Here is a 21946-nt window from a genome sequence, read left to right as displayed (position 1 = left end):
ATCAACAGATGAATGGATAAAGAAGATGTGGCACATATATACAATGGAATATTACTCAGCCATAAAAAGAAACAAAACTGAGTTATTTGTAGTGAGGTGAATGGACCTAGAGACTGTCATACTGAGTGAAGTAAGTCAGAAAGAGAAAAACAAATACCACATACTAACACGTATATATGGAATCTAAAAAAAAAAAAAGAAAAAGTTTCTGAAGAACCTAGGGGCAGGAGAGGAATAAAGGCACAGACATAGAGAATGGACTTGAGGACACGTGGAGGGGGAAAGGTAAGCTGGGACAAAGTGAGAGAGTGGCATGGACATATATACACCACCAAATGGGAAATAGATAGCTAGTGGGAAGCAGCCACATAGCACAGGGAGATCAGCTCGGTGCTTTGTGTCCACCTAGAGGGTTGGGATAGGGAGGGTGGGAGGGAGATGCCAGAGGGAGGAGATATGGGGATATATGTACTAACACACCATTGTAAAGCAATTATACTCCAATAAAGATGTTAAAAAAAACAACACACGAGCTTTTTAAGGACAAGGACTGTCTTATTCTTCTCTGTATCTATTTCTCAGCCTAACAAATGGTCTGTATATAATAGGAGCCTCACCAAATGTTTGCTGAATTGAATTAATACATATTTTATAATAAAAAATAACTTTACATGATAACTTTAGAATTAATAATGTACTGGGTCAGATTAATGGAGACTATATCCATGCGATTATGTCACTTCTGAGAAGTGACTTAAATACACATTAATTCCTAAATTCCATGTGTTTAAAAACAATGTCCAGACCAGGACAACACAATCTTTTATAAGTCATAAGAATTTTGCAAATCAAATCAAAGTACCCATTGTTTTCACATATTGTCACAGTTAACGTTTTGCCAGTGTATTTGTTCTCTTGTATAATTCATATCCTGAAGAAAAAGGACTAGAGTCCATCCATTCTGACACCATTTTTAGTGAACACAATAATTCAGATGCTAGCAATTGTAATAAGATACACAAAAAAAGAATTCTATAAACTTCATAATGTAAAAGGATAAATATAAGTAAAAGTCTCAAAATAATTCCACGTGAAGGCAACATGATTACATATCTTGAAAAACCAAGTGAATCAAAAACACAATGTGGGGCTTCCCTGGTGGCGCAGTGGTTGAGAGTCCGCCTGCCGATGCAGGGGTTACAGGTTCGTGCCCCGGTCTGGGAAGATCCCACATGCCGTGGAGCGGCTAGGCCCGTGAGCCATGGCCGCTGAGCCTGCGTGTCCGGAGCCTGTGCTCCGCAACCAACGGGAGAGGTCACAACAGTGAGAGGCCCGCTTACCGCAAAAAAAAAAAACAAAAAAAAAACACAATGAGATAAGAAAATAAGAGGGCTAGCAACATCGTAGGGTAAATTGACTACAATGTATTTCCACACTCCAGTAATAAAAAATAGAGTTTATAGTGAAAGTAATGACATGCCTAATGATGGGAAATATTAAATATTTCATTTAGTCTCAAATGCCATCAATTAATCATTTTTTAATGTACTACCAAGAAGGAAAAAATGTTGCCAATCAAACTGACATAATAGACTCATCACTTAGAATTTTTATTTTATGTTTATTGAGAGATCTTTAGATTTATAAAATACAGTTTTATATCATTTTTGCACATTCATAAAAAAGAAAATAGAAGCTAAATAAATTGGTTAACGTATTCCTAAAACGATTTTACACTGACAGACTAACTCTTTTGGGGTGGGGTGTCACTCTTTTTTAAAAAATTTTTTATTGAAATATAGTTGAGTTAGAATGTTGTGTTAGTTTCAGGTGTACAGCAAAGTGATTCAGTTATACATATACATATATATTCTTTTTTAGATTGTTTTCCACTATCAGACCAAGTCTTCTGAATTATATTTGGACTCACTGATGGGATAAGCAATCTGCCATGACCCTGTATGTCCTATGCCCTTGCAGGATATGCCAAGAATGCAAAACCCAGACTGCTCTTTATCCGGGCCATTTCTGAGGGTTTTTGCTGAGGTAATGTCCCAAACAACGAGCTGGCCCTACTTGTCACTCACTATAAAAGCAGGAAATCCTCCAGCTCAACATTCCTGTCCTGTAACACAACCCTCTTCATCCATCTAGGCACCTGTGCTGCCCCTGTGGAAACTGGGAGTCATGGGGAACCTCAAGAATATCATACTGACACTTTGCCTACTGCTTTTGCCTTAAGAAATAAAGTCCTTTCTCTCTAACCACAGGAGTCTGATGTTTTCTGCCAGCATCCATGAAAAACAGTAACAGGAGAGCTTGTTAGCTTGTGAGTAGGGTAAAATCCCAATCTTCACAAACCCTGAAAATAACAATTTATGACCATCAAAAATGGTAATGAGGCATTTCTTACAAGTGTTTTACTCAGACTTGTAGTTGCCAAGGGGAAGGTGGGGTGGGGGAGGGATGGAGTGGGAGTTTGGGATCAGTAGATGCAAACTAGTATATACAGGATGGATAAATAACAAGGTCCTACTGTATAGCACAGGGAACCATATTCAATATCCTATGATAAACAATAATGGAAAAGAATATGAAAAAGAATATATATATAAATTTATTCCTGAAAAAAAAAAAAGTGTTCTACTAATGACTCAGGAATTTCCTGCAAAGCTGCTGACAGCCATTTAGCAGATTTTGACATGCATACAAAGGCAATTACCGCCACCTGGCTGACAACTGTTGTCAAACTGATCCCAGTTTGAGATGTTGAAATGGGAAGCGCATCTTAGAATGTATACAGTACTTGGTATAATGGATATTTTTTGTTTATTCATAACCGGTTCTTCAGCTTCCTGATTAGCAACCTGATTTGGGGTACCTAATTATAAGGGAACTTGGTATAATGAATTTTTTAAAATAAATTTTTTTATTTATTTACTGGCTGCTTTGGGTCTTTGCTGCTGCGCGCGGGCTTTCTTTAGTTGAGGCGAGCGGGGGCTACCCTTCTTTGTGGTGCATGGGCTTCTCATTGCGGTGGCTTCTCTTGTTGCGGAGCACGGGCTCTAGGCACACAGGCTTCAGTAGTTGTGGCACACGGGTTCAGTGGTTGTGGCTCATGGGCTCTAGAGTGCTGGCTCAATAGTTGTGGCGCACAGGCTTAGTTGCTCCACGGCATGTGGGATCTTCCTGGACCAGGGCTCGAACCCGTGTCCCCTGCCTTGGCAGGTGGATTCTTAACCACTGCACCACCAGGGAAGTCTGGTACAATGAATTTTAAAATCTATCCATTCATTTTCTCTTTCACCTTCCTAACAGGAACCCAGTTTCATTAGATTATCTTCCCTTCCCCTGCATAAACCAGAGTACATCCTCACAGGTAAAAGCCAATACAACCTACCCATCTTCACACAGTGTGTCTCATGAAACCTGAGACACATTATATCCAGGGCATGTGATTCAATCTAGGTGAATGAGAGGTGAGGGGAGGTGGGCTTATGCGAAAGACACTTCTTCACTCTTCTGATAAATCTATCAAAAGGATTGTTCTCCTTCTCAGGATGATTGTGGCTTGCCTGCCTTAAGTCAAGTCAGTGGTATTCTGGGGCCCCTAGAACTGGGTTTTGAGAGCTGATTGTTAAATTTTCAGGAAATTTGTGAGCCGGTTGATGTCAGGCTTTAACTTGAAAGCAGTCACGGTGGGAAAATTTACCCCACAGAAATTAACAAATGCTATAAATCATGACATCTCCCCCACCTCCTAGAGAAGGTTGTTAAATATTTACCAATCTGCCACTGCCTTAAGTCCTATCGGGCTGGTTAGTTAGCTGGGGATGGGACGACATGAGAGGACAGGGTTATGGCTGCTAAGATCCACCTCTGAGTGTGTAGAACAGCAGTTCTCAAAGAGAGAGTCTGCTAAGGTAGCACCCAAAACATGCCTTGTATTTAGAATCTGCCACAGGAGCTCACTTTACATTCCCTGAATATGTCCTACATTCATTCCATATGATGTAAATGAAATCATAATCTTTCTCCACTTCGCTATCAAAGTCCTACTCACCCTTTAAAGGTGAATCTGTTTGGGAGCCAATAGAGGACCGCTTTAATTTTTATTTTTGTTTAAATGGAAGCTTTCAACATGTTTTTAAAAAACAAACTTTTGGGACTTCACTGGTGGTCCAGTGGATAAGACTCCGCGCTCCCAACGCAGGGGGCCCGTGTTCGATCCCTGGTCGGGGAACTAGATTCCACACGCATGCCGCAACTAAGAGCCCGCATGCCGCAACGAAAAGATCCTGCATGCCACAACTGAGACCCAGTGCAGCCAAAATAAATAAATAAAATATTTTTTTAAAATAAGTAAAAATAAAAAACAAACTTTTACTTGAAATAGTGTACAGAAGGGTACACAAATCATAGAATAGTAAGTTTTCTCAAAGTGAACACACTGTTTAACTACCACCTCAATCAAAATACAGAACCTTATCTAAAAGCACATGTTCTTTCCTGTTTCCTGTCCTGACAGCCCAGGTCTTAGTATTTGACTTACTTTTTCCCTCTATAATGGTTGTCTTTTTCCTTCTGATGGGTTTTCTGGAAGTAGAATAACTCCAACTGCCATTTAAACAAGAAGAGAACTTAGGACTTGAAATTAAAAGGTTGCATGTTATGATGGTACTGTTACACTCATCTAAAGACAAGGTCCAAACAGTGGCTGGATAAACTATTGAGGCTTCCCTGCATAGCCCCTCATTTACTAGGTTACAGTTGTTGGGTCCACTTTCTGAAGCAGGACCTTGGAAGAGAAATCGGAGGATGGTCTCTACCCTTGGGATGACATACGGATCCATAGCACTTGCCACAAGAAAGTCCTTTGTCTCTCACAACTCTGGCAACTCCAACTGATTATATAACTCAGTTTAATAGTCAAAATGGTTTCTGGCCACCTGCTCATTATCTGTCCAAGTATGTGATAAATTAACCCTCCACCTGACAAGTAATGGAAGGCATACTTAAAATGTGAAATGGCTGCATTTCAGGTGACAGGGAAAGTCTGGGATTAACTATTGCCACTGCAATCCTGCAATTCACATTGTTACAGTGACACTTAACTAAAGCCTAAAGCAATCAATGCATTTTTTTAACGGGCAGATGATTGACTCAAAGTGAGTATGTGACTTAAGTTGTTCCAATCAGAGTGAAGCCCAGGTTGGAGAAATAGATCTTTTTTTCTAGATAGTAGGGTGTGACAATCTAAGGTCTCGTCCATCTGTAGCCTCTTTGTTACCAAAACAGAGATGATATTTTAAAAGAATATTTTGGAAAGTAATTTTCTATTTGTTAAATCTTGTTGCCTTGCACACTATATCAGTCAGGGTTCAATCAAAGAGAAAGAAGCACTAGAAAATATGTGTGTGTGTGTGTGTGTGTGTGTGTGTGTGTGTGTGTGTGTGTGTGCGTGTTTACAGGAATTTGACCTTATGCAATCATTAGAGTTGGTTCAAGTAGTCTCTGTACAGCTGTTGTCTTTGTGTCAGATGCTGGAGCGTGAAGTTCACAGAGCAGTCGATCAGCAAGAGAAGATGGCTGCAAAGTGGAAGAGAGTAATGAAAGTCTGGGACCTGAAAGCTTGAGCTGGAGCTCATGAGGATGGACCCAAATCCCTATTAGTTCTTGTTGTTTGTTACCTTAATGGTGTTGGTGTCCTGCAGAGGCTGGGACCTTCCTGGAGTTAAATATTTACACCTGTCACAGGAGTTGGAGCCTCTGAAAGAGGATCCAAAGGAAGTTAGAGCAGCTGCAAGTTCTCCCACTGCCTTACAGCGAGGTAAGCCAGCAGATAAGTGACCACATATGTGAGCTCCAAAATAGCTGCTGCTTCATTCTGCCCTCAAATCGCCCATAATAATCTCTCCTGTGTTCTATTCTACCTAGCAACACACAGGGAAGGGAATTCTGGGAATGGTAATTCAGCCTAGCCAAGTTGACACATTATAAAGCCACCACACTACCCGTTCATTGAATCAATGGCATTCAACCCTTTGTAGAGAAGATAGAAACCACCTAGAACGAAGGTTTTGTTTTCAGCTTCAAGTCTCCAAGCAAAATTATTATTCAATTCCTTAGCGAGACAACTGTCTAAATAGTTCACTTTTTTTTTTCTTTTTTCCTAGGTGGGGGTGAGAAGACACATGCATGCCTGAGGAAGGTCCACAGGCACACAGGGGACAAGGGCAATGCCACCCGAGGCCCTGTGAGGTATCTTGCCTCTATGTTTCATTTGCTTCACCTCTGTCTGTATGTCAGCAGCCAAACATGTATGCATCAGGGCATGGAAGCCTTGAGAGTGGGCCATCATCAAGCCAAAGAGGCCACTGTGAATCAACTCCTTGGCCTCAGGCCCTGCAATTTGGCTCCTGATGTCACCCTGAACCCCTGAGAGACCCTCAGGGGGACTGGGCCCCCTCTGCCTAACAGCCACTGCCTTCCAGGGTAACACACCCGTTCTTTGCACATACTAAAAAATTCACCTTTATTCACAGAGAAAGGGACTCTCTAAATTTCTTGTTATATCAAATTCAATGCATTAAAGCCTGAATATGGAATTTTGCCACAATGCAGGGACAATCAAGAGACGACTCAAAAAATACATAAGAGGGACACTCTCCGGGAGGAAGAAGAAAGCCCCTCTGGCTTAGTGGAAACAAGGAATCAGACATGCATGTATTTCAAGGTAAAATCTCATGGGGATGGAGTTGACGAGAATGTTGAGAGCAGAGTAGCTTTTCCAAATTATTAGAAAAGATTATGCTTTAGGATGCTCCCCCTCTCCCAATATGTGTGTGGGGGGGTGATCCCAGCAGAATAAAACATGGTAACGTGTCATAATTAGAGAAAAGAGTTTAGTCATCATTCCTGACCTGCTCTCAGCTCTTACGTCTAGTTCAAGACATAGAACATTCTCACATGCTCTGGGGGACTTAAGAGCAAGGGGACCCCACTGTAAAGGCAACAGAATAGACAAATGAAGGATGTGGCTGAGCCTTAGTGGGCATAGTGGCATCATCAAGGGAGAAATTAGAGACTCTCTAGCTATAGACACCACAGTAGACACCAATGCAAGAGACCCAGGAGCCAACATCAGACATCCGGAAGCAGGGATGACTAAGAATATAAAAAACAAAATTTGAATGCAAGCACTCTTTCCCCCATTGCCTTTAGGGCAACCCCTCCTACCACTATCACTTATGAATCTACTCTGTAGATTGAGTAGAATGAGAAAAAGACAATCTGCAAGATACAGCATTTATTTGAAAGAGACTTTACCAAAGAAGAAATGGAAGTACCATTAATTGTCAAGGTAAAGACTTTCCCTGCTATACATTGGGTTGGAGGCTCAAGAAGAATGTTTAATTGCAGAAAAAATTTAAAACTACATTTTCCTAGCAAAATAAGTGTAAATGTGCCATCTTCTTACTTTACCACAAGAGAAGCCAGCCTGAAGACAAAGAGCAGAGTGAAGAGAATTCGAGAAAAATAGAACAAGAGCTCTGCCTGATCAAAACTTGCAAGAAACCTGCTGAACCCCTGGGTTAATGAGACAATCAACTTCTCTTATTGCTAAATCTAGTCTGTGTGGGGTTCTCTATTACTTAAGATCTTTATTAGGCTTAAAGATAGGCAATTTAAATCAGCCAGTAAGTCAAAGTTGGGAATTGAATGTAAAATGTCTAGCATTCAAAATTTTACTCTTAATCACCGTACCATAATACAAAGCTCAAACGCCATTCCCTCTGTGGTGTTTCCTGCATCTGCAACCTCTTGCTACTCAAGGTATGGTCCAAGGACTGGCAGAATCAGCATCACCTGGGGGCTTCTTAGGAGAGCAGATATTAAGGCCCCACCCACCCCAGACCTATAGAATCAGAATCTGCATTTTTAACAAGATTCCTAGATGATTCATAGGTACATTAAAGTTTGAGAAATACTGTTTCATGTCACTCTTTTCTTTGGGTTCTTACAGCATGTTCCTTATTCATTGTTAGTTACGTACTCTTCTATCTCCTCACCAAACCTGTGATATCCTTGAAGGCAGGAAATATGTATTACTATTTTTTATATTCTAACCACTTGTGATGAAAACTGCTAATTGACCACCAAAATCATTCTTTCCGCCTTACTGGGTATGTTGCTAATCTACATTTCCCAGCCTGCTTTGCGGTTAGGTATGGCCAGGTGATAAAAGTTCTCTCCAATACAACATAACCAGAAATACTGTGTACCACTTCTGGGCCCAGGTCTCAAAACTGTGGGTATGCTCTCTCTTTTTCTCCTTTCCTTTGGCTGTAATCCACTGGAACCCAGTCTTGATTATGCAACAAGATACTGGAGAATTACAGAGTGAGTATCTCGAAGGAACCCAGATCTCTGAATAATTGTGTGAAGCAGAGCTACCCTAACAAACTGAATCACTCACCTTGTAACAGTTACACAAGAAAGAAATAATTGCCTATGTTCTCTAGGCCACTAATTTATGGTAGAGGCTTTTTGATATGGCAGCCTACTCTTACCCTAAATAACTCACAACTCCATCTTATAATAGACCTCAGCTTATAATGATTCCCCTTGTCGGGGTAGAATGGCTTCAGATACACACAGAGAAGACCTCAGCAGCCATTTCTGCACTATGTGATCCTAGCCATAGCTGACTGCTCCAGGAGTAGATCTCTTACCCAAACTGCACCACTTGCATTTTTCCCTCCAAGAGATTGCAATTCTGAGCTGAGACACAGGCTGAGAAAAATTGGAGCTGAGTCATGTTAATGGAAAGGCTTTAAAGCTGCACTGTACAATACAGGAGCCACTAGCCACATGTGGCTATTTGAATTTAATTAAAATAAAAAATTCGGGCCTCAGTTGCACTAGCTACATTTTACGTGCTTAATAGCATTTGTTGCTAATGGCTACCATATGGGACAAAGCAGACATAGAACATTTTCATCATAACAGAAATTTCTACTGGATAGCTTGCTTTAGAGAGAAAGTCTATGATCTGTCCTGGTTGCAGTACTTCCTAAGAACTGGTTATTGAAATCATTCCTTAGATTCTGTGGGATACTCCACACTCCCTACAATAAATTCCTTCTCTTGCTCAAGCTAGTTAGATTTGATTTTACTATCTGCTACCTAAAGGACCTAGGTTATTATATATCTTCCACTATAACTATGAAACATCAAATCTGATGGGGGAATTTTCGAGCTTATTTCTATTTCACTTTACTCAGACTTTCACATGGTTGACGACTCCTTCCTAGACTCTTCCCTCCTAGGCTTTCATGCTTTCCTGACACCACTTTTTTGGTTCTCTTCACCCCTCTGATGCTCTCATAAGAAGTGGTCTTCTCCATTAAACCCTTATTCATCAATATATATTAAAGAGAGGTGACCTTTAAAAAAGTGCAGGGCAGGCTGATGGAGAGACAGATGGTTAGGTTACATGTTCTACATCTACAGTTCTTCCATTGGGCTTCTGAACCATGACTCTAATTGCTCACCTGCAAGTCCACAGGCACCACAAAATGAATGTGTTTCAAATTGAACTATTCCTTGTTGAAAACCTAGCTTAGATACTTCTGACCTGCCCATCTCCCAGAGAGAAAAAAAGGTGTTCTGTGCATACTGCTATCATGAAATTTATCACTGCACTGTAATTTAAGTGTCTATGAATCTCTTTTGAATAGGAACAGCATCATCTTCCTCTCTTTACACCTAGCATCATGTTTGACACATGACACATAATAGGCATCCAATAATTTCTATTTTAGCCAATTGTAGGCATTCCCATGAAATTTTAAAGAATAAATGTGCACAACAGTCAACTCCAGAATTGTACCAATACCTCTAGGTCTGATGGCCACGCAGCAAAGTCAGCCACAGTTATCCTATTGTTATCACATCTGAAGACCTAGAAATGGGAACACACAACTGGGGGAATAAGTTAGGATTTCTTTGTTCTGCTTCAGACTTCTTGGGCTAACTCCAGCAAGATTTATGTAAGATGTTTGTGATTTGAGTAGCCTTGGACCACTTCAGTTCTATAACCTTTGACGTAAATGGTGCTAAGTGGTCATTATCCCAGCTGCCACTTATCCCACACCGAGACACAGGGAGAGTTGTGATTTACGATGCTGTGGGAAGTCCTCCTGCCCAGTACCCTTTGCTTGCCACGATAAACCAACCTGATAACGATATCTTTCCATTTGAGAGGGCTGAGCGATTTACTCAGCAGAACATACCTAGCCTAGCCAAAGGTAACAAGCCAAAATGCCTTCAAACACCAGGCCAGTGAGTGAAGAGGAAGGCGGCTAGGGAACGGAAAGCTTGCCCCTGCCTAAGGCATACAAATTTAAGCTACAGAAAAATGCTTTTCCAGACCAAGTATAGATCTCGAGCTGCGTGTTCTTGCCGCCTGTTTCCAGACCGTGCGCAGGAGCGGGACAGGAGCGAAAACAGTTACGTAAATAAACAGAAGTCACTAGGAGTGTGAGTACAGAAACGCTTTCCTTAGCGCTTTAAGTTGCCCACTTCATCCGTGGAGGGCAGTGTACAACCCGTTCATTCTCAGGTCTCTAGAGGTCTCCACTAGGGTGCCGACATCCCGTGATTTACATCTTAGTCGGTTACTACACGGTTTCCTGTAGAGCGCCGCGCACCGCCCGCGCACTCAAAGGCGTGGGTCTGAGGAACGCACGGGGGCGGTGAACACAGAAGGACCCGCGGAAGCTGAGGAGAAGACCGGGGATGGGAGGAGGAGCGGCCGAGCGGAAGGGACGCAGAACCGCTGAGAGGAAGGGGCGGGGGGAAACCCGAGGAGACCGGGAGGATAAGAGGAGGGAGGAGCACTTGCAGCTTCCCGCCCGCGCTCCCGGGCGGCTCGGGGCAGGCGCCCTGGCGGCGCTCACTCGCGTCCCCTCCCCCACCTCCGCCGTCGACAGGGCGCAGGCTCGCGTCTGCGCCGGCGGCTGGGCCCTCGGCCGTCAGCCTCTGGTCACTGACCCGCGCTACCGGCTTCGCCTTCTGCCTCCCCGCGCTTCCCCCTCCCCGGACGGGCCGGACCCTGGCGGAGGTAACTGCCCGCAGATTCCTGCCCCTCACGGCCCCAGCTTCCCCCCCACGCTGTCCGGCCCGCGGGGTCCTCGGGCTCCTCACCCCCTCGAGTGTTGCGCGTCCGCGACCTCCCCAGCCCCGCCATCCCCCGCCGCACCCAGCCCCCTCGTCCTTTCCCACTGCCCGGTCCCCCAGCTTCCCTGGGGTCGTCCTCCGGCCGCCGCACCCTCAGCCTGATGGAGACTCGGCGGCTCCGAGGGGCCCGGGTCGCCCTCCGGATGGCTGGAACGACGTCCGGTTCGGGCCAGACCTCGGCCCCGCACCGGGGTCCTCCAGCTCCCGCCCTGTCCCGGGCGGGCACCGCGGTGGCACCTCTCGGGGCATAGGGCGGCGCTGTCCCGCAGGGTCGGGTAGGGAATCTCAGGGGGGTCCCCTGGGGATGACTTGTGCGAAGTGGGGAAGCTCCTGTGTTTGACCTTAGTGGGTGATAAATTGAGCACGGAGAAATGGACGCGATTTCTTAGACTCGTCTGTGGTGGAAACCACAGAACAACTTGGATTATTCTCTGTCTCTCTTTTTTTTTTTTTAATTGAGCAGAGTTCCCTGAGCTATACAGTAGGTCCTTGTTGGTTATCCATTTTAAATATAGCAGTGTGTATATGTCAATTGGATTCTCTTGAAACTGCTTTCGCCAATGTGTTTTAAATACAGGTACTTTGGGGGGGGGTAGACAACATGTTTCTCCTCCTCACATATTTTGTGAGTGTGATCGAGCTTACTTTTATCTCTTTCTTCGGTTAACTAATTTGACTTGTTTCGTGATGTTTATTAGTATCCATCCGTACGTAGCATTATTGTTTTGAGTGCCAGTTTGGTATGAGGCAGAAATAACCTTTGCTATATAACAGGTGATTTTCAGAGTTGTAAAAGATAGAAGACCATCCATCATCAAATTCTGTTGGGCTCTGTCTTTACATCTTGAAATGATTAGCTATCTTTTTATCCTTTACTTTTTTTTTTTGGCCTCCTGGCATGTGATATCTTAGTTCTGTGAGCAGGGATGGAACCCGTGCCCCTTACAGTGGAAGCACCAAGTCTTAACCACTGAACCGCCAGGGAAGTCCCTATCCTTTACATTTTAATTGACAAACTCATAAGGATGCAAAGGGAGTATTATAAAGCAAATCCCTGGCATAAATACTTAAGTATAGACAGAATCTCTCATATCTGGGAGAGGTGAGGTTTTAAAAAAAAAATAATAGAATTACCACACACCACCAATCTCATTCCTCTTTCTTTTTGAGATCCGCCCCCCCCCCCCCCCCCCCCCCCCCCCCCCCCCCCCCCCCCCCCCTCCCCTCCCCCACCCCCACCCCCACCCCCGCCTCCATTGTGTGTCGGCTTCCTCACTTTGAAACAACAAGGTTCTTCCAGGTTCTTCTGGTTCCTTTCCTACCCCAGCCCTGAAATCACCGGGTTTTCCTAGGAGCTCTGGTTCCTCCTACTGAAGAATGGTATTTGGAAACCGAGATCTGGGTGTTAACTTTGCTCATGGTTACTGGGGTGTCGTTGCTTCTAGGCCCTTTTAGAGGACAGAGCTAGAAATCATTTTTATACTATACCTCCAATTCTAATCCAGCCCCTTAGGGCTCTTCGTTACCCTTCCCTGTTCTATAATGTTTCCCCTTTCTTCCACAATGAAGATGCTAGCTCTCATCAGTATATTGTTGACCCTTGAACAACACAGGTTTGAACTGTGTGGGTCCACTTATACTTGGATTTTTTTCAATAGTAAATACTACAGTACTACAAGATCCACAGTTGGTTGAATCCTTGGGTACAAAGGAACTGCAGGTACAGAGGGCTGACTATCAATTATACTTGGATTTTCAACTGCACAGAGGATCAGTGCCCCTAACCCCCGAGTTGTTCAAGGTCAGTTGCGCACTGATTTGCTCAATCCTACAAGACACACAAAATCGCTTCATAATTTCTATACTCATACCCCTAGGAAAAATAAACCTACTAAAAAGAATTTGAGGTTTGTTTGTAGTTCTTTTTATTTTTAGTTTGAGAGTATATAGTCAAAATACTGTCGTAAAAGTTGCTTGAATTAATCCTTTTCCGCTTCAGTGTGGTTTTTAAAATTTATTTTGTTTATTTATTTACTTCTCTTTGTATTAAGTTTTAGTTCCCCCCATTCTTGTTTTAATTAACATAATTCCAAAAGTCAAAACTATACAGAGGACTTCCCGGATGGCACAGTGGTTAAGAATCCACCTGCCAATGCAGGGGACACAGGTTCAATTCCTGGTCTGGGAAGATCCCACATGTCGCGGAGCAGCTAAGCCCGTGTACCACAGCTACTGAGCCTCTCTCTTTATATATATATATATATATATATATATATATATATATATATATATATATATGTGTGTGTGTGTATATATATTTATATATCCTTTTCTCCATACACATACGTATACATCATTTATCCTATAGAGTTTCTTACATTCTGAATTTGGTTGATTTTATTCTCCTGCTGTGTTTAATATGTTCCTTCATTCTCTTTATTTCTTGTCAACTGGTAGTTTGATTCAGACACAGATTCAGGTTCAGTTTTTCATTTTCTATCTTTGTAAGAATATTTCATAGATGGTTGTGTGTACTTCCTGTCTACAAAGCATCGTATCACGGGGAATATAATGTCTCACTGTTAGTAATTTTAAGATTGATTAGTGGCAGCCGCATAGTACAGGGAGATCAGCTTGGTGCTTTGTGACCACCTAGAAGGATGGGGTAGGGAGGGTGGGAGGGAGACGCAAGACAGAGGAGATATGGGGATATATGTATATGTATAGCTGATTCACTTTGTTATAAAGTAGAAACTAACACACCATTGTAAAACAATTATACTCCAATAAAGATGTTAAAAAAATAAAAAAAGATTCATTAGTGGGTTTAGGGCATGTCAGTCCACTTGTTATAGAGTTCCTCATCTACTTTCACTTAATAGTTTTAGCAGCCACTGATACTGTTGACTAGATGTGTTATTTCATTGGGAGCTGCAAATGATGCTTTTCTAATGCCATTATTCTTCTTGCATTTGGTTAGCACTTTTTAAAGAATTTATTTTATTTATAATTTTAATATTTATATTTAAAAATTTAAAAATAAATATTTGAAATTATTTATTTATTTAAAAATAAAGTGTCTAAGGAAGTAATCATCTGGACTATTACGGTTCTGAGGAATTGAAAAACGTTACAGTATAAAATATGAGAGGATGGTTAGCATCTTAATAGGTCATTCTGTGCTGTATTTGAATAGTCTTTCATTTAAAGCTTATTTTATTTGTAAAAATTCAGCTATTATTAAAGATGGCATTAATAATACCAAATAAATTCAGTTTTTTTGGATTTCATTAACTAAATAGAATTAGGAAGATAGAATTTTTTTTTTTTTTTTTTTTTTTTTTTGTGGTACGCGGGCCTCTCACTGTTGTGGCCTCTCCCGTTGCGGAGCACAGGCTCCGGACACGCAGGCTCAGCGGCCATGGCTCACGGGACTAGCTGCTCCGCGGCATGTGGGATCTTCCCGGACCGGAGCACAAACCCGTATCCCCTGCATCGGCAGGCGGGATCTCAACCACTGCGCCACCAGGGAAGCCCTGGAAGATAGAATTTTTTAAAAAAAGAAAGAATAAGGCTATAAGTGGTCTGAAGTGACCTCTAAAAATGGTTCGCTATTCACTTGACCCAGAAAACCCCACAAAATCATGCAAATCAAGAGGTTCACATCTTTGTGTTCACTTTAACACACTCAGGAAACTGCCCAGGACGTTAAGGGTATGCATATCCAAAAACCCACCAAGCGTCTGAAGGATGTTACTTTAAAGAAGCAATGTGTGCCATTCCGTTGTTACAGTGGTGGAGTTGGTAGGTGTGCCCAGGCCAAACAGTGGGGCTGGATGCAGGGTCAGTGACCCAAAAAGAGTGTTGAATTTTTACTGCAGATGCTCAAAAATGCTGAACTTAAGGGCTTAGATGTAGATTCTCTGGTCACTGAGCACATCCAGGTGAACAAAGCCCCCAAGATGTGGCACAGGATTTACAGAGCTCATAGTCGGATCAACCCATACATGTGCTCTTCCTGCCACATTGAGATGATCCTTACTGAAAAAGAACAGATTGTTCCTAAACCAGAAGAGGAGGTTGCACAGAAGAAAAAGATATCCCAGAAGAAACTGAAGAAACAAAAACTTACGGCCCGGCAATAAATGCCACAAAAAAATAAATGTAAATAAAAGTTAAAAAAAAAAAGGAATTAGGCTGTGATTAAATACAATCCAGGTCAATGACCAAATGCCATCATTGTTCAAGATTTTACAATATTAAAAATTTTAAAAAGACTCAATTTGGAACAGTCACAAACTTACACAAAAATTGCAAATAGAGTACAAAGAACTTTTTTTCATGAACCATTTGAGAGTGACAGCTGATTTTCTCTTACCCCTGAATATTTTAGTATCTACTTTCTACAGACAAGGACATTCGCCTACATAACTGCAAGACAACCATCAAAATCAGAAAATTAACATTCATCTATTACAACCATCTAATCCTCAGTTTTTCTTCCTATTCAGGTTTTTCCAGTTGTCCCATATTGTCCTTTATAGTGAAAGGATAAAATTTACAATTACTGACTGCATTTAGTTGTCAAGTTTCCCGTTTGGAACCAGTTCCTCAATCTTTTTAAAACTTTCATAAACTTGAAACTTTTGAAGGTTACAGATCAGTTATTTTGTAAAATGTCCCTCGGTTTGGGTTTGCCTGATATTTCCTTGTGATTAGATTCGGGTTGTGTTCCTTTGTACATATGTCACAGAGATGTTTTTCTCATTTTAACTATTAGGTGGCACGTGATTTCCATTTGTCTCATTCTTATAATTTTCATTTTGATTACTAGACAAAATGGAATCTGCCTGGTTTCTTCATTGTAAAGTTACTTTTTCTCTTTTGTAATTAATGAGTATTTTATAGGGAGATATTTTGAAACAATGTAAATATACCATTTTTCATCAAATGTTCAATTTATTAATTTACTTATTTATAATTATATGGATTCATGGTTTCCTATTTTATTCCATGGATTTTATTTTTTATTTATTATTTTAAAATATTTATTTATTATTTTGGCTGCGCCAGGTCTTAATTGTGGCATGTGGAATCTTTAGTTGTGGCATGTGAACTCTTAAGTTGTGGCATGCATGCGGGATCTAGTTCCCTGACCAGGGACTGAAACTGGGCCCCCTGCATTGGGAGCATGGAGTCTTACCTGCTGGACCACCAGGGAAGTCCCTATTCCATGGATTTTAAATCCATTAATATAATTGTTTTGATGCTCAAATTGTCCTCAGTTTGGTCTATGGGATCCCTTTCATTATGGCTTCTGTGTCCTCACTGTGCCTGGCTCCAATACACTGTGCCAGGCTCTTCCACTGTGTGAACATCCTCCCAAGATTCACTCAAGAATGACCATTCACCCAAGATTATGCTTCCGTCACCCAAATAGGGCTCTGACAAACTGTTCATGGCCTCTTCCACAACTATCCCTGCAACCAGCATGGGGACTTGCTGGGCATCTTTACTTCATATTATCTCAGGGCTTCATTTTTACGTCAACTAGTTTGGACTTTCTTATAGCTCTGTGACTTAGGGCAGTTTGACTGTTTATGTGGTGATTGAAGGCTTCAAGAGTGATTGATTATTCCATAGAGTAAGGTAAAAGTTGTATTGCCTTATATGAGCTAGCCTTGGGAAGTGCATAGCATCACTTCCATTTTACTCTTGGTCAAAGTAGTCAAAAACCACCCAAATTCAAGGGATGAGGCATAGACCAGAGCTCTCAATGAGAGGAGTATTAAAGTCATAGCGTAAGAAGAGCATATGGGATGGGAGGTATTTTTGTGGCCATCTTTGGAAAATACAATCTGCCACACTGAGAAAATCAAATCACATATAAACTGTATTGTCAAGATGTTCTCCTAGTTCATGTTTATCTTCATAGTCTGAGAAATAACTTGTCGCAAAGCAAATACATTTTGTCTGACTATTCAAGATGAGATACTGAATAAATTGTCAGCATCTTACCTTAAAAAGAGTTAACTTGAGGTGATGAAAAAGTAATCTACTAAAACTTTATGAAAATTCTAAATTAAGATCCTCGTATTATGGGCTATTATCATTTTTTTGTTTGTTTAGATTTTTACAGCATCTTGTGACTTTTGACTTAATTGGTCATTGATATCTCAGCAAGCATGAAGATAAGATTAGAAGTTTTGACTTCAACAAGTATCAAGCAGAAAAAACCCTGGCCACGAGTCTCCTGGTTGGGACAGGTAGGTTTTTCTTTAATCATACAATATCAGTTCTAATATGTGCTAACTGTGTGCTTTGCCTCTAAGATCAAAGAATGTTCTATGGCCTTCAAAAAATACAATATCATTTGTAGAAGGATCACCTGCCCACTGAACAGGGTTTTGTGTATTTGTGTGGTAACAGGCTGGCAGAGATGGGGAGGGAGCATCAGTCTTTCTGTGGTCTAATCAGAGTTGCCACCACTCTCATCACGCTCTTGCTCCTTTTCTCCATAAACTTGCTTAATCTTCTTCATAGTCCTCTGTTGCTTTGCTCTTGGAGACCTGGGATGATGTATCATCCTCACTCTCATCTGCTGTGCTCTCCTGGGAATGCTGGGACATAATTTCTTCACCCTGCAAGTCCCGGTTTTTGAGATTGCACAGCCAGAAGACCTCTCTGCAATTGTTGAGGATGAGCATGGCTTTCACTCTGCAAACTAACAGCTACAGGGTGTTTTTGAGCAAAGGCACATGTTTGGTGAGTTTCATGTCCTGGTGAATCTTGGAATGCTCACACAGGTGATGAAGCAGCGTGGTGTCCCAACTGGAAGGTTTCCAGTAAGCTCAGATCATTTTCTCGATGTTTTCTAAAACTGAAGTCTCGGAGCAGCATGACACTGCTTCAGAAATGAGAAGCCATCTCTATTTTAATCTAAGTAAATAATTTAAAACTTACCCATACTGCTGTTCAGATTGATGAGATAACAGCAGGTAACTCAGTTTGGGCTAGCAGAATTGGAAGACACTCCTATGATTTTAAACTCCAAAGAAATCTCAGTGCAACTATTAAGTCATCCTACCTGGTAATTCTAGTAAAAGGTACTTTAAGATAGAATGAAAAATCTTCAGGTTACATAATCAACCTTATTGTTCATTTTATGATGTGTAGTACAAATATACAATCTTTCTTAAATGTCACTTTGTTTTCTGGGATAACTTACTTAGGTCAGAGGCTAAATTAACTTCTGGCATCTCTTAAGTCTCTCACATGTTTCTTCTCTTAGGAAAATGAAGCTGTTTTTCTTTTGGATGATAAATTCATAAATGAAATTAATTTGCTATCAGGAAGGACAAAGAAGAAAATTCCCAGTCTTCAGCCTTTGTTGAAGGATGTTACAGTCTTAACAACGTCCAGTAATGGTTAAGTAGTACTGATACTTTCAAAAGGCTAGATTAACTGTATTTTAAAAAATAATTTTGGGGGTAATATTAAGGGAAATGTTAGATTATAAGTATTGCGTTTCCTTTTTGGAAGCAGATGCCTGGCTGGCTGGGGTACTTGCTACAGGGGAGCTTTTCCTCTGGAACAAAGATCAAGATTGTTTGAAAACTATACAAGCAACTGAAAAGCCTAAAGAAATGATTAAAGCTGCAGTAGGTGGGAGTTTTTTATTTGTTTAAATAGGTTTAACTTGATATATAAGAGAAAAGAAATATATCTCTGTGTAAATATATATATCTGTATATATATATATATTTCCTTATATGTGTAAGTATTTTTTTGGTGTTTATTTGTGACAATTAAGTTCATCTTGAAGAAGAAAAATCTGGCATGCCTAACATATCTGTGATAACAGTGGGTTCCTAATATCACATATGAGTACATGATAAATGTTATTATAATTTGTACTTTTAGTTTATTACTAGTGCCTTAGTTTTACATTCTGAATGGAAACATCATTTAGGTTCCTTATTGTCAGAATAGATAAAATTTGTACTTTTTTGTAGGAATTCAGACTTAAGAGGTGTAATTACTTTTTTTTGTTGTTTTCTAGCAAGCTCTTTGAGACTGTACTTGTATGTATCTGGCAATGGGAAAAGAGTTCTGCTTATAACTCCTTCTGGATGCATATTTCTTTGGGAACATTTGGAATTCAAGAATATCTTATCTTCTGAAAGCCCTTCATTGGTGGGCCAATGGTCCCAGATCATACCTGAAGAAGCAGTTCATTTGCCTTCCACTGAAGATAAAGAAGCTGTAGTGCATGCTGTTTTTATAAAAAATGAGGTAAAATCCAGATCAGACAGGGTATTATAGAAGTGGTGGAGATCTCAGACTCTAAGAACAGACATCATCTGGGAAGCTGTTGAGCAGAGTGTGTAATGGCATAGCTATATATCTCCAGGCATCATTAATTGTCATAGTAATGGTGAAATTATCACGGAAAAGGCATTTTTATATTTCTTGGTCACATTTTAAAAGATGTTTATTAAAAATGGTTTGAACTTAGAGCTTCCTAGTTATACTTTTCCCTAGTTTTAGAATATAACTAGTTTTGTAATAAAGAGAAAAACAAATATCGTATATTAACGCATATATGTGGAATCTTGAAAAATGGTATAGATGATCTTATTTACAAAGCAGAAATACAGACACAGATGTAGAGAACAAACGTATGGATACCAAGGGGGAAGGGGGTGGTGGGATGAATTGGGAGATTGGGATTGACATATATACACTTCTAAATATAAAATGATAATTAATGAGAACCTATTGTATAGCACAGGGAACTCTACTTGGTGCTCTATCGTGACCTAAATGGGAAGGAAATCCAAAAAAGAGGGGATATATGTATATATATGGCTGTTTCACTTTGCTCTACAGCAGAAACTGACACAGCAGTGTAAAGAAACTATACTCCAAAAATAAATAAATAAATAAATAAATATTTGTTGGAAGGATTTTAAAAAATGCTAGAATTAGTGATATTAAGTAAGCCATTTAATTCCCAGGAAATAACACGTTCATTACCTAAAAGCATTCAGAATAGTAGCATGGTACTCTTTGTATGTATGGACCAACATTTTATTACCCAATCTACTATGGTTAGAAATTGCATTTTGAACTTTTTTTGTTTTCCTCCACTCCCGTGGGTAGTGCCCTAATTTAAATAATATGTAACTATAGGGACTTCCCTGGTGGTCCAGTGGCTAAGAATCCACCTTCCAATGCAGGGGACGTGGGTTCGATCCCTGGTCCCACATGCTGCAGGGCAGCTAAGTCCGAGAGCCACAATTACTGAGCCTGTGCTCTCTAGAGTCCGCGAGCCACAACTAGAGAAAAGCCCACATGCTGCAATGAAGATCCGCATGCCACAACTAAGGCCCAACACAGCCAAATAAATAAAATAAATAAATTTAAAATAAATAAATAATATGTAACTGTAAAAGAAGAAAAAAATAAATATATTAGAATATTTCCAGTTATAGCCAGAGTAAAGGCAGTGTTTTCTTAAGAGAGTAAACTGCACCTTGATTTTCCATTTGAGATATGCCTGTGGCTCAGAAATTAATTACTTAGTCTTTAGCTTAATGTTAAGCTACATGTTAAGAATAAAAATATGAGCAGGCTCTTGATATGTTTCATTTATTTTATTTATGATGAGAAATATGTGGGTTTTTTTTTTGTTGTTTGGTTGGTTTTTTTATTTTTGCTGTTCTTTCAGGGACTAGTTTATTTTATTTATCGTTTAATTAGTTTATTTTATTTTTTTTCCTTGTTATTTATTTTAAACATACCAGTGTGTACATGTGAATCCCAAACTTCCTAACTATTCCTCCTCCCCACCCTTACCCCCTGGTAACCGTAAATTCGTTCTCTAAGTCTGTGAGTCTGTTTCTGTTTTGTAAATAAGTTCATTTGTATCATTTTCTTTTTTTTTTTTCTGATTCCACATACAAGCTATATCATACGATATTTCTCTTTCTTTGTCTGACTTCACTCAGTATGACAATCTCTAGGTCTCTTGATTTATTTTCAGATTAATTATATACTAAAGTATATTAAATTTATCTACAGTTATTTGGAGACTGCTGCTTGTGTTCATTTACTTTCTATTCTGGGGAATGCCTGAAGTTAACATTTCTAGCAATTCGGTGGCATGAAAATGTATTTACATCTATAAGGTGAGGTAAATGTTTCCTTCTTCCTTGTTTTCTATTTGCTTTTTTTTTTTTGGCTGCTCCATGCAGCATGTGGGATCTTAGTTCCCCGATCAGGGATTGAACCTGTGCCCCCTGCATTGGAAGCATGGAGTCTTAACCACTGGGTCACCAGGGAGGTTCCTCTATCCCTTTTAAAACATTGTTATCTTTTGGCCCATAAATATGTAATAAGATTAGTAAGTGAAATGTGAATATCAACTTCTGAGGCTTTACAAATTCTTTCTTCCTGTAAGTATTGTTCTGTTTCTTTACTTTTCATTTTGAATGTCTATTATAGAAAGTTTTTCTTGTTTTTATTTTGTTTCCCTTCTTGGAATCAAGAACACATAAAAGGTAAGGCAGACAGACTATAGTCTTACTTGTCTTAAGACTATAAAAATAACTCCTTTGAAAAGTAATTCAGTTGAATTTTTAAAAATAAATTTATGGGGCTTCCCTGGTGGCGCAGTGGTTGAGAGTCCGCCTGCCGA

At 40.4% G+C, this 21946-nt stretch overlaps 1 protein-coding gene and 1 pseudogene across 7 annotated transcripts in view; both read left to right on the top strand.

Annotated features, from left to right (window-relative positions):
* The first annotated feature begins 10930 nt into the window (after positions 1-10930).
* Positions 10931-21946, top strand: part of CPLANE1 (ciliogenesis and planar polarity effector complex subunit 1) — a 144083-nt gene continuing 133067 nt past the window's right edge. For 6 of the 7 annotated variants that reach the window (XM_024125357.3, XM_028492851.2, XM_028492849.2 and 3 more), the window contains exons 1-6: positions 10931-11128; positions 17374-17510; positions 18536-18671; positions 18790-18909; positions 19307-19539; positions 21331-21437. In XM_024125357.3, the coding sequence (XP_023981125.1) occupies positions 17430-17510; positions 18536-18671; positions 18790-18909; positions 19307-19539; positions 21331-21437 (677 nt within the window). In that variant the 5' untranslated portion in view covers positions 10931-11128; positions 17374-17429. Of the gene's footprint in view, positions 11129-17373; positions 17511-18535; positions 18672-18789; positions 18910-19306; positions 19540-21330; positions 21438-21946 lie in introns of those variants that run through there. The other variant, XM_028492852.2, reaches the window with a different exon arrangement.
* LOC129392322 (60S ribosomal protein L17-like) lies at positions 14848-15389 on the top strand (annotated as a pseudogene).

Source organism: Physeter macrocephalus, chromosome 8 (assembly GCF_002837175.3).
Source record: "Physeter macrocephalus isolate SW-GA chromosome 8, ASM283717v5, whole genome shotgun sequence".
In the NCBI taxonomy this organism is placed as follows: Eukaryota; Metazoa; Chordata; class Mammalia; order Artiodactyla; family Physeteridae; genus Physeter; species Physeter macrocephalus.
This window is presented reverse-complemented; position numbering and strand designations above follow the sequence as displayed.